General features: G+C 35.3%; 1 protein-coding gene across 1 annotated transcript; it reads left to right on the top strand.

Moving 5' to 3' along the window:
* The first annotated feature begins 9,357 nt into the window (after positions 1 to 9,357).
* On the top strand, positions 9,358 to 12,602 carry LOC108771319 (uncharacterized). The gene is made up of 4 exons (XM_018550594.1): positions 9,358 to 9,515; positions 9,591 to 10,232; positions 10,339 to 10,911; positions 12,440 to 12,602. Exons 1-4 carry the CDS (start codon positions 9,508 to 9,510, stop codon positions 12,600 to 12,602), a joined length of 1,386 nt encoding a protein of 461 aa, XP_018406096.1. The 5' UTR covers positions 9,358 to 9,507.
* The last annotated feature ends 1,244 nt before the right edge of the window (positions 12,603 to 13,846 follow it).

Genomic DNA, 13,846 nt, shown 5'->3' with positions numbered 1-13,846 from the left:
TTTGGAAGAAACACCGAAGTTGCACGTAATTCTACAGCGAATGAATTAAGACCTTACATATATTAAAATTGAAATATTGAAATATATGTATGTTCGTCGTCGATTGATTTCGAGGAAGTAAGTGTCTAGGTGTTCGCCTTCGAGGAAATGGATGTCTAGGTGTTCGCCGTCGAGGAAGTGGGTGTCTACGTGTTTGATTTCGAGGAAGTGAGTGTCTAGGTGTTCGCTTTCGAGGAACTAAGTGTCTAGGTGTTTGCCTTCGAGGAATTGGGTGTCTACGTGTTCGACGTCGAGGAAGTGAGTGTCTAGGTGTTCACCGTCGAGGAAGTAGGTGCCTACGTGTTCGCCTTCAAGGAAGTGAGTGTCTAGGTATTCGCCGTCGACCAAATAAGTGTCTAGGTATTCGCCGTCGAGGAAGTAGGTGGCTACGTGTTCGCCTTCGAGGAAGTGGGTGTCTAGGTGTTCGCCGTCGTCGAAGTGGGTGTCTAGGTGTTCGCCGTCGTCGAAGTGGGTGTCTAGATGCTGGCCTTCGAGAAAGTGAGTTTCTAGGCGTTCGCCATCGAGGAAATAGGTGTCTAGGTGTTCGCCGTCGAAATAATGAGTGTCTAGATGTTGGCCGTCGAAGAAATAGATGTCTAGGTGTTCGCCGTCGCACTGTGGGCCAGGGAAAACTAGGAAGAGGCAAAAAACTCACTTTGAAATGGACAAAAAGTAAATATGTGTTCTTAATAACAACATATAAAAGAAGTATTTACCAAAGTATAGAAGCATTTACTTGAACAATGCGATGCTGGGAAAGAAAAGTATGTCAAGATTCTGTTCAACTGAAATGAACTATTTTTTTTCAAAAAGGCAGAGTAGATTTATAATTCTGTATCATATCAATTTCTCTATGGTTTTACCGTAATTATAAATGTAATTTAAATCTAAATCAAACGTATATAATCTCCGAAAAACCTGTATATATTATTATTTTCCATCATTTTTTTTCATTTTTCAGCGATTTTCAATGTTGCCCATATTTTTCGATTCATCGTTCCCCGGCGTTCCACTAGATATTCAGTTTTAATTTACACGGATGTGTTCCTTAGAATATATTCTTCAAGACAAAGTTGCGCCTTTTTGCGCATTTTTATATTGAAGAAAGATGTTTGAGCGGCTTGTGCCACAGCGTATGTGTACGCGTATTATATTCCTTTTCAGCAGACTTGTGTCCCTTGTATTGCTTCTTGTTTCTATGCGAAAACGATGCGATTTCTTTTCCAATGGAAGGATGTTAATAAATATACATTCACGTACAAATGATCTCAGTATATTCTCGTTACATATAAACGTTACATGACAAAAACTAGTGAGTAGTGAAAAACGCGCGAAAAAGAAGTGTATATAACAAGACAGTGTGTGCAACCTTAACGCTAGAAAAATAACTAAAAGTATGATGCGAGCGCCACTGGTAGAGCAGCAAGGCATGAGTTGTAAAACTAGTAAGAAATTAAAAGAGTGGCGCGTACAAAAGAAAACAATAAAGGAAAATACGTGTATACGCGTGATACGCGTGAACCGCGTTCTAGTACAGGTAGTGCCGTCGCGCCGCGTCCCGCCACTTTGCATAAGTGACTAACTTAATTGTTTTCTCCCTGCATTCATCTACAGCGCGACGCTCGAAAGAAGGAGATACATCACACACAACCTTTCGTTCAATATAATTCACAAATTCCCTTTTTTCTTTATAATAAATAAATTTTAAAACAATATGGTTACATTCACTAAAAGAGAAATTTTGGAACAATTAGTAAATTCGGAATATGATATAGAATCTACCATTAAATATATTTTCGAAAAATTGAAACATGATTCGAATAGTATTTGTTCAAATGCAGTAGATCGCTTAAGAATTTCATTAAGAACTTTCAAATCTAAGTGCAAAATAAAATATGAAAAAGCATGTAGAAAACAAGATAGATTTTTACAGCAAAACGAAAATTGGTTGAGCACAGAATTTAATATCGATACAAATAAATTATTTGAAAAAAGCGCTGTAATAGCTGGAGGTTCCGGTCGTCCGAAACTGGAATTCAGTGTTAAACGGGATCGTTCTAAAAGACAAGAGATTGTAAGTATAAGTGCTGAGCACAACCATGATTCGCAAAAATTAATAATGGCGTGCCGTTATGCAGCAAGGCCTTCTAAGCAGACCGACCTAAGTGCAGTTCTTGCAAAAATTTCAGACAACACGGAACTGCCTATAAAAATTCGCAAATTGTTAGATTTACCGAAAATACAAATAACAAAGAAATCTGCTGAAGAAGCTTTAGCATTTGTACTTGATGGATCGATGTCTAAAGATTAATATATAAAAATGCGCTTAGCGTCAAAGAATGCTGGAGCCGACATTTGGCCATCATATAATCATGTTAGAAAAGCCAAATCTGTATGCAGACCACCAAAAGAATCGATTTTAATTACTGAAACTACAGCAGAGGTTCAACTTCAATCCTTACTTAATCATACTTCAAAAAGGATCCTTGAAATTCAACGTGAGCCTATTATTCATTATTTGGAAGAAAATTCAAAGATTGAAATGGACCTTCTTTTAATATGTTCCTGGGGTTTTGACGGAAGTTCCGGTCACTCTGCATATAAACAACCGTATCAATCAGTACCAACAAATATGCAAGTGAATGATCAAAATTTATTCGCAACTACACTTATACCTTTACGATTAACGACTGATAATAATGTAATACTGTGGAATAATAAATCATCACAACCAGTAAGATTTTGCCGTCCTATTAAATTACAATTTACAAAAGAAACACAAGACATTATTTTAACAGAAAAAGATAATATTGAAAAACAAATCAACAAGCTTGATGTTTGTAAAGTATCACTCGACGAAAAGCATCATGTTTTTATTCACTTCTGTCTTCTTTTAACATTAATAGACGGAAAAGTATTAAATATTATAACTGGCACAAAGTCGATGCAGAATTGCGCGATTTGTCATGCAACTCCAAAGACATTTAATGATCTTTCGAATAAAGGAAAAGGCCTTTTCTTGCCGAACATAAACTCACTTCAGCACGGAATTAGTCCACTTCATGCCTGGATTCGGCTTTTTGAGTTATGTTTGCATATCGCTTACAGACTTGACGTAAAAGCCTGGCAAATGAGAACGACGATACAAAAAGATTCCTTCAAAACACGAAAAGCACTTATACAGAATTCTCTTTGGAAAGAACTTGGATTAAGGGTAGATATACCAAGACCTGGTGGTTCGGGAACTACGAATGATGGCAATACAGCACGCAGAGCTTTTGCGAATCCAACTCTCTTCGCTCGATGCTTAGGTCTTAATTCGCGATTGATTTATAATTTTCGAATTATTTTGATTGCACTGTCTTGTGACATTCCTCTCGATTCCGACAAATTCGATCAAATAGCTACAGCAACTGCAAAAATTTATATCAATTATTATTATTGGTTCCCCATGCCAGCAACGCTTCACAAAATTCTGCTGCATGGTTCTGAAATAATAAGATCAAGTCTACTTCCTGTAGGTATGCTTGGGGAGGAAGCATCTGAAGCCCCAATAAAAACTATAAAAACTACAGACAATCGTTCAGCAGAAAACATAACCGTATTGTTAATTTGGAGGATGTTTTCTATCGCGTCATGGATTCATCAGATCCAAAAATATCTTTCATGAATCTCTTTTCGCGTCTTCAGCACAAAGACTTATTGCCAATACCGGAAGAGGTAAGGAGCTTGTTTTCTATTTCAGAAATTGAAAAGGTATGGAATTCGATCAACAATGGCGATGATGACGTCGATTGTGACAGAGATGAAACTGATGAAAATAATATTTCTAGAATGGAAGCTCAACTGGATGAAATAGAATTATCTGACAACGAAAATACTGTTGAACGTTGAAATATTTCTCTGTTTATTTAACTTCATTATACTATACTATAAGTACTTTTAAGGTTTCATAGAGTTTTGTTAAAAAAGAAATAAAAATTGAAAAAAAAGAACAAAAAAATATAAAAATTGCTAAAAAAAACAAAAAAAAATAAAAAATTTACAAAAACCCCCAAAAAAATATAAAAATAAATTTAAAAAAAAAGAAAAAAAAAGAAAAAAATGGCTCTTAGGAACGTCCACCTCCGCGCGGTAAGAGCTGGGAAACGTCAAAATCTTTTTATTGACGGCTAACGGACGTATAACTCAACACCTTCGTCTAATAACCTACTGACACCGCAATTTCAGGAATTTTAAACAGACCCTGATCTGACCTGGCAACAAATTTCATAAAAGCACTTTAATTTTAATAACAAATTGGTAGAATCTCCAAAATCAAAAGTTTCATAAAAATTCAATAATTTTTTATTCAATTACAAACATTTCAAACATTTTCAAAATATTATTCGTCATATTGAATCCGCCATTTTGGGTTTTGCAATTTTATCACAGTTTCGGTTTCAGCCACTCCAACCCCCCCCCCCCCCAAATGTGCAATTGCAGCCGAATTTTAGGACCTTTTTATTTTTTGCCACTTATTTATGTCCTCTGGCCCAATGTGCGTCGAGGAAATAGGTGTCTATGTGTTCACCGTTTGTTCGCCGCTGAGACAAATTCGTTTTAGAAATTGACTGTTGATAGTGCCAAAGGATGCATTTACTTTCTGTGCTTATAGTTTTTGTAAATTTAAGCTATTTGTAATTCCATACTTTTTCCAGTTTGGTTTTCATGCATACTTAGGTGCTGCTAGAGTCCTAGGTTTCCATTCTTAGGTAACGTCTTATCCCGGATCTACAATAGGTGTTTTAAGCCTTAAGCCGTAAGAAATTAACTAATTATAGTTGAATTCAAGGAGAATAATCGACTATGATTCGTTCATTTCTTATGGCTTAAGACTTAAAACTGTATTGTTTATCCGGGCTAAGGCGCAATCTTAGGTAACGTTCATCGACATCTAGAATGTACTGCTGATAGTAGTAGTGGGGGTAGAAAGACGAGTAGAGTGCGAGGTAGAATCCAACAACCAATCAGGCTTCAGTAAACAGAGAAAGAACAATCATATTATTTCTGCCTCTCACTCTACTCGTCTTTCTACTTCCACCATTACCATCAGCGGTCCATTCTAGAAGTCGATGGTAACATTTTAATACGCTAATGCGGCCTTCTGATTGATTTGTGATGCCTCAAGACCATCGACATCTAGAATGGATTGCTGACAGTGGTGGTGGGGCTAGATTTGTGTATAAAGCTGATTCTACATTAGTTGCAAGTCGATCGCAAGTTCATTGCGACAGCCAACCTCAAGCTTGCATTTTGAAATCAATGTTTCAGATTGGCTGTCGCAACAAACTTGCGATCGGCTTGCAACTAATGTAGAACTGGCATAAAGCCCAGTCTGCATTGGTCGTATCGTAGCATCGTAAGCATCGTGAGCAATTGTTTAAATTGACACATCGGATTGGCTGTGGCAACAAATTTGTGATAATAAGCATAACACAAGGTCGCTGGACCAATGAGCATCTTATGTTAATCAATATGGCAACTTTATGTTGGATGCTTATTGGTCCAACAGCTTTATGTTATGCTCATGCTCTATTATGTATTTCATGTGCGATAGGCTTAATAGATATACTTTTGCATAACGCATAAAGCATGTGCATAAGGAATTACATTGGCCCATTTTCTTATGCATGAGTCAATCAACCAACCAATTCTTTATGTATATGGTTTATGCGTTATGCAAAAGTGTGTGTTTCTCGCCTAAAGCGGGAAGCACATACTTTTGCATAACGCATAAAGCATGTGCATAAGGAATTTCATTGGCCCATTTTCTTATGCATGAGTCAATGGAACAATCAAATTCTTTATGTACATGGTTTATGCGTTATGCAAAAGTCTGTGCTCCCCGCTTAATACTCTAGGTACTGACATAAAACCGATCGCGCTTCTTTTATAAATCTAGTATTCTAAGTGCTGCTTGGTGCTACAGAGCACATTTTCGATATCCACGTTCACTCCAACAAAGTAATCTTTCAAGAATACTTGAAACACTTATGATATTTGAGGTTATTGCATATGTACTCATCTTTTGAACTATCATCTGTACTTACAATGCACTGTTATGCACTAAAATTTCAACAATCAGTAAATCCATATTACACTAAGGGTGCAGTCACATGGAGTCAGAAATAACGGAACGGAACAGTAACGGAACATTGAGGGTGCCGTCCCATGGCACGGAAAACGGAATCGGAACACGGAATTGGAAAAGTGAAGTGGTAGAGGTAACCAATCAGCATCGTTCCGTTCCGATTTTAAGTAGCCTGGCTCCCCATGGGGCATATTTTTCGGAAACGGAAATTTTTCGTACTCTGTCTGTCGCTGGCGATCACTAGCAATTAGGTTAACCTGAAACCTACGGATGGAGGAAGAAGAAGAAGGTTTTGAGTACTGAAAAATTTAAATAGAAAATGTCATGTGTAAGTATTGTAATTATATGTTTGCTAAGTTATTTTATATTAGATTATGGTGATGGCCTTGCATATATTTTTAACCTAACATTATATGTACAATATCCCAAATATCCATAATATTCAATAATATTATTATGTTAATATTATTATTAAGATAACTGTGGAGTACTTTGCGACTTTATTATATTTTTCATTAGAAGTAATCGTGCTGTTATCGCTTTCAACTTTTCCTTCAAAAATCATATAAAAAATATTTAATATATTATGGCTCAAGAATAATAAAACTAGTAATAATAATTAGCAAACATATAATTACAATACTTATACAGATGATATTCTCTACTTTTTCAGTACTCTTAACCTTCTTCTTCCTCCATCCGTAGGTTTCAAGTTATTATTCTTAACCTAATTTCTTGTGATCGCTAGCGATCGACAGAGTACGAAAAATTTCCGTTTCCGAAAATTATGCCCCATGGGGAGCCAGGCTACTTAAAATCGGAACGGAACGATGCTGATTGGTTGCCCCTACCATTTCACTTTTCCGATTCCGTGTTCCGATTCCGTTTTCCGTGCCATGGGACGGCACCCTGACTGTTACGGAAGGTATGTGCGGCAGCCCTTAAGGCCCGAGCTACATCTATCGTAATGTTTAACGTAAGCTTCTTACGATCCTTACGACAGCCAATCAAAAGCTTTACAATACACATCGACGTTTCTAATTGGCTATCGTAAGAATCGTAAGGAGCTTACGATAACGATTACGATAGATGTAGCTCGGGCCTAAGACAGTCTTGAAATAAGAACCGACTATGAATACGGGCCTATGAATACCGGCCAGAGGGCTGCTTTAGCATCTAAAGACATTACTTAAGGCCGGAATCAGACTACGCAATGAAAATTCAGATTGAAGATTGAAAATTAAAATTGGACCAATGAAGATAAAGAAATTATAGCTCCTATTATTTTGATTAGCCAAAATTCAATCTTTCAATCTTCAATCTCAATTTTCAATGCGTAGTCTGATTCCGGCCTAAAGCAGTCTTGAAATAAGAACCGACTATGAATACCGGCCTAAATATGTGTTCATACATATTCCTTTGCTAAAAAATAAATTAACAGAATAAAAAATTATTTATTACGTATATTTTACAGCTTTATTTTCTCAAATAAATTCACAGAAGTATGTATGTATGTACTACATACGTTGGTCACAGAAAAGTTGCAACGCTTTCTATTTAATGCTGGGACCAATATGGAGGCTAGGTGTCGGTTCTAGTTAGTCACTATTCTTTGGTTGCATCCTTGCACCATTCCGACTTCCGATGTACGATTGTGACGGTCGACGGAGTGCCGTAGATATTATTATAATGTCTAATAATAATAAAGATATGTAAGTATATACTACTTTCGTCGAAAGTGGTAATAATTTTCTCATATGTCTCATATGAAAAATGTTAATATTTTTTTTCAGGGACGACGAAGCACAAAATTTGGCGTTAGCAGAAATGGCGCCAGAAGCCGAACTTTCTGCTGCAAATAAGCAGCAGTCTGCTCTATCCGTCGAACCATTACAAGCGGTTGCTGCTTTGCAGCAGCAACTTGTAAAAAAATCATCCGGATGTTCGGTGTCATCGGCGTCATCGCCGGCAGCGGACGCTGCGAAAGAGAAAGTTGCTGCTGCAAAGCAACAACCGCAACCTACGAAAAACCCGCCATCATCGGCGCCATTGCTACCCGACATAGAAAAACCATCCGGATCTTCGGTGTCATCGGCGTCATCGCCGGCAGCGGACGCTGCGCAAGAGAAAGTTGCTGCTGCAAAGCAACAACCGCAACCTACGAAAAATCCGCCATTGCTACCCGACAAATTTCCATCGAGACGTAAGTAAAAAAATTTTTAATTTTTTTCAATCAACCTATATTATAGCGTTTTTCACAGGCAAACCTAGTGCGTACTCAATGCATGTTAAAGCTGTTATACACTAGTCTAATCTGTACGTTAAAGTGAGTTGATAAAATGCCTACTGTTTAACTATAATATTTGTATTAATACATCTCTACATCAATTTGTGTAAAACAGTATTAAAGTGCGCTGAGTGGGCACTAGCTCTACTAGTGAAAAATGCTATTATTTTTAATCTCGGTTCTTCATCTCTCTAGTCTAAAAATTAGAAAAAACTGAAGAATGAGTTGAACCGAGATTTAAGTTCGTCTATGTTGGTGGGCACAATGTCTAGTTCAGATTGGACAGCAAGCGTCAAGCAGCGGAAAGGTGATTTTTATCACCTCGCTGATTGGTTGCCGTTCCACTGCTTGACGCTTGCTGTTCAATCTCAACTAGGCATTGTGCCCATCAACGTACATGAACTTAAATCTCGATTCAATCCATTCTTTTCGTTATACATGCTGCAAGGAACAATCATCTGACATCTACACCACGTATACGAAAAAAATAAATTAATTGTTCTATGTTTCAGCCAGTGTTGCCAGGTCTACCGCTTAGCGGTAGATATACCGCTTTTTAGCTTCAAATACCGCTTTGCTACCGCTCTACCGTTTTTAAATCATCATCTACCGCTTTATGAAAATCAGTTGTCAATTGATAACCGTAGACCATAACTAATCATAATCATAGCATTCATAGTTTTAAATGTCGCTAATGTGCGCCAAATCCACAGAGTGCGTTCGGAAATTTTACTTGCAATGTATAGTAACTTCAAATAACCAATCGAGATAAAGAAATCTTTGCTCCTTTTGTTCTGATTGGTCAATCAAACACTGTTTTACAGACTCTAGGGTTTACGAACGCAGGCATAATGACCAATATCGTGTAATGTCGTCGTTCATTGTGTAGAGCGTAGAGCCGCGAGGCGCGAGTTTGTGAAAACCTGTAAAACCGTTCAACCGTTAGTGGCCTTAGTTTCCCGCAAATGAAAAATTAAAAAAGTCTGATTTAATCAGAAGTTAGTGAAAGAGTTCTTATGAGAAGAAGTAAAACGTGAAAGAATCCAAGATGAATAGGTAAAATATGATGTATGCATGTATTTTAAAATTAGGTTAAGTTTACTGTACCTTTTATTTCTTATTTTATTGAAGCTCTGAGACTGAATGTGAGGTTGATGAAAATGAAGAATCAAGCAGTAATGAATCGGCTGTAAGGTGCAAACGGGCCAAGAAAAAGAAATACTTACAAAAATACAATTCAAATTGGGAAACTGAAGCCGAATATAAAGAGTGGTTAGGTCCTAATAAGAACAACATACATGAAGCTATATGTCGAATATGCAATAAAAGCATTAATATATCTGCTGGAAAGAATCAACTCAAACGCCATAAAGCTAGAACTAGTCATATTAAGGCTATTTCTGTTCGTAAATATCAACCATCGATGACTTCATTAATTAAAGTTCAGAGTTTAAATAGTATGGAGCTATCAACCAAAAAGGCTGATCTGTATTTTGCTGCTTTTGTAGCTGAACATAACGTGCCATTTAAAATAATGGAACACATGCCTCAATTGATAAAACAAATATGTGTCGATTCGGAAATAGCAAAAAACATAGCATGTAGTAGAACCAAAGTAACTGCTATCGTACAAAATGTTATCGGACAGTACAATTTAGAACAAATATGTAAAACATTGAACAACGTTAAGTTTTCATTAATTGTGGATGAATCGACAGATCGTGGATGTACAAAACATTTATGTATAGTCGTAAGATTTTTTCAAGACAAAAAGTAAGTACAGAGTCGTCTTAGATAATAAATTAACAACTTAAGGAGATGCTGGAGTGACAACGAAACTTGATCAATGACGAATAGTAAAAATTGTTTTTTTTTTCAGAGTGATAGACTGCTTTTTGGGTTTAATACCTTTAAAAGATGCAACGGCCGAAGACTTATATGACAAAGTTACTGCATTCTTTAATTTAAATAAGATACCGTATAAGACTAATTTAATTGGTTTTGCTTCTGATGGAGCAAATGTGATGGTAGGCACCAAAAATTCTTTTTCAAGTAGGTTGGTCTCAGACATTCCGCATATATTTTTGATGAAATGCATTTGTCATAGCTTTCATTTGTGTGCGTCAAATGCTTGCAGTATGCTACCTAGTTCTGTTGAAGAATTAACTAGAGAAATATATAACTATTTTTCGAATAGCCCGAAACGAGTTGAAACCCTCAAAGAGTTTCAAAAATTTGCAAATGTAAAAATCCATAAAATTCTTCATCCGGCTCAAACGAGGTGGTTGTCTGTTGAATCGGTTGTGGTGCGAATTCTTGAACAATATGAAGCTCTTAAACTTTTTTTTATCGATGCGTCTGTTAGTAGCGATCGAACTTCTGCTGGAACTGCTAAAAGTATTTTACAGAAACTTCAAGATCCGTTGACAAAAATGTTTCTTATGTTTCTAGAGTTCGTTCTTCCTATTTTTAACAACTTAAACCGGGAATTACAAAGTACCAGTCCGCAAATTCATAATTTGCATAAAAGAATTTGTACGATTTATAAAACTTTATTGGAGTACTTCATTAAAAGAACTGTAATACAACGAACGTCCATTTTTTTAATAAACGTTAACGATCCACAAAATTATCTGCCATTAGAAGAAATATATATGGGAGCTAAAATACTTGCAGTTTTATATAATAAACACTTTGACAGTCAACAATTACATGTTTTGCGAACAAGATGTTTAAGTTTTTATGTAGAAGGTGCCAGACAAATACGAAAACGTTATGATTTTGGTAACACTGTCTTAAAATCGTTAGAGATGCTAGATCCTGAAATTGTAAGAAGTGGCTCTATGCCATCTATAATTAATTTATGTAGTGCGTTTCCAAATTTGATATCTGAAGAAAAATTTCAAACGATTGATAACGAGTGGCGGCTTTTATGCAATACACAAATTTCGAGTGAAAAATATTCTACTATAGAAGAGTTCTGGAGTTACGTTTCGGAGTTGAAATATTCTGATGAACATCTTATGTTCGGTACATTAGGACCATTTATGCTCAGCTTACTTTGTCTCCCCCACTCATCGGCTAATGTTGAAAGAATTTTTTCACAAATAAATTTAATGAAAACCCAACAAAGAAACAGACTTTGCACAAAGTCAATTACAGGTTTGTTACATACAAAAACTTATTTGAAAAATAAGGAATGTTTTAATTTAAATATTGAAAAGCATATTCTGAAGCGAATTAATAATGAGATGTATAAAGGTACTGGTGACGAAACTGATCTTGAACTGAGCAACTAATTGGAATAATAAGTATTGTCAAAAATTCTATTATATTTATGTGAAAGTTTAAGTTTTAGTTTGCAATATTTTATATTATGTTAAATTTATTTGATGATACTGTTATAGATTATAAGAAGTATTCTGTAGATTGCAACAAAAATTTAAATTTTGTTTCTGTCAATTGACTTATAAGAATTTATTTTTTATTATATATAATACTTCATTGTAAGAAGAATTTATTTCCTGTTTTTGTGACTTTATCAATTGTAAGACTTTATTTCTTGTTATCTTGTTAATAGCAATTAACATTTATAAGGGGCTGCACAGAATAAAAGGAACAGAGAACAAAGAATACGAATTTCAACCTACTAGAAATCATGTACTATGGAATACAGTTTTTGATAGGTTGAAATTCTTATTCTCTGTTCTCTGTTCCTTTTATTCTGCGCAGCCCTAAGAAAGACTGATAACAGTGAGACTGCTAATAAAGTTTATTATTGCATACATAATATTATTCATGTTCCTTTTTTTTAACCTATGAATTCAATTTTTATTTAAAAAAAGAAACAGTAAAAAAGAAAAAAAGCGTTTCAAAAAATTTTTTGCTTGCGGCGCCATTTTCTTAATTTTTAATTTCTACCGCTAAATTGCTCCATCTACCGCTATTTTACAGAATGATCTACCGCTAAATTTTTTTAGGACCTGGCAACACTGGTTTCAGCATCACGATGGAGAAGAGGCGGGCGTAATCGCGACAGGTATCGTCCTCGAGGTCAAAGTGGTGGTCGAGGTCGTGGTCGAGGTGCTGGTCGAGGTCGTGGTGGAGGTGGTGGTCCAGGTCGTGGTCGAGGTGGAACAATAAACATCTATATTCAATACTAAACGTAAGTATAGTTATTTCAAACTATAGTTCAAATTTACATTTCAAGATTTTCATTTCAAGATAGATATTTGAATGGAAAATTGTTCATAAAACGCCAGCTTTATGTAACATTATATATATTCTTGTCTCTGTTGCAGATGCCGTTGTTCCTACTATACTATTTTATAGTGTGTATGTAAAATACAGTGTGTAATAAAAGTATAGTGTGTAATAAAATAGTATAGTGTGTAATAAAATAAATAAAAAATATAGATCTATAAAGTACAAATTTCAGTCCATTTTATTAATATAATATCTCAAAATTTACAAAGATCTATGGTAAACTGTAACGAAAATAAGGATCTTTGGACTGCCATAGATCTTTGTAAATATCCATTTCTGTTAGTGTAGCTTTCAGTCATCATAATGATTCATTGGCTGCGTTCAGCAGAGAAAGCGACTTTGCAACTGTTGTAAAATTCTTGAATTTTACATTTTATCGTACCTTAATACTTTTGTAAATAGAATAATAAGATAAATCAAATGGTATAAAGAAAACACATAGTTGCTTTAAAAAAAATATGTATGCAAAATGGATAATTTTTTAAATACGCAACTATGTGTTTTCTTTACACCATTTGATTTATCTCATTATTCTATTCACAAAAGTATTAAGGTACGATAATCAAAAAGTCAACAGTTTACGAGTTATTTAACATTTTGTGTAAAAATGTACCAAAATAAAGTGTAAAATATCTCGAAAACTATTGGTTTTTTGGTATCTCTACCTTAATACTTTCATATGCAAAATAGTTAGAGGAATCACGTTATCTAAAAAAAATTACATAATTCCATTTAAAAAAGTGGAGGTAACCTTCATATCTTTTTAGCGCCTCCACTTAGAAAAAAAACAATATGACTAAAATGTGTCCCCCTCGACACCATTCCATTTTTATTTGAAACATTTTTTTATAGCTGGCATATTTTAGGAGATATTTGGATCCATCGATTAAAATGGGACACCCTGTATAACTGTTAACAGAGATCCTACTAAGAAACTTACGTCAGCTCTAAGGATAATGCTCACTAGGTGGAAATCGAAGAGTTTTATTGACAACTCTGAATATAGATTTTTGTATTGTAGCGATGGAGTCCTTCCGAGAGTTTATGGGTTGTCAAAGATTCACAAACCTAATTGTCCTCTCAGGATTATTGTCTCTTCGATAGGCACTCCATTACACTCT

This window comes from Cyphomyrmex costatus, unplaced genomic scaffold (assembly GCF_001594065.2).
Source record: "Cyphomyrmex costatus isolate MS0001 unplaced genomic scaffold, Ccosl1.0 scaffold1238, whole genome shotgun sequence".
In the NCBI taxonomy this organism is placed as follows: Eukaryota; Metazoa; Arthropoda; class Insecta; order Hymenoptera; family Formicidae; genus Cyphomyrmex; species Cyphomyrmex costatus.
Note: the sequence above shows the minus strand (reverse complement) of the source record. Positions and strands in the feature narration are given on the sequence as shown.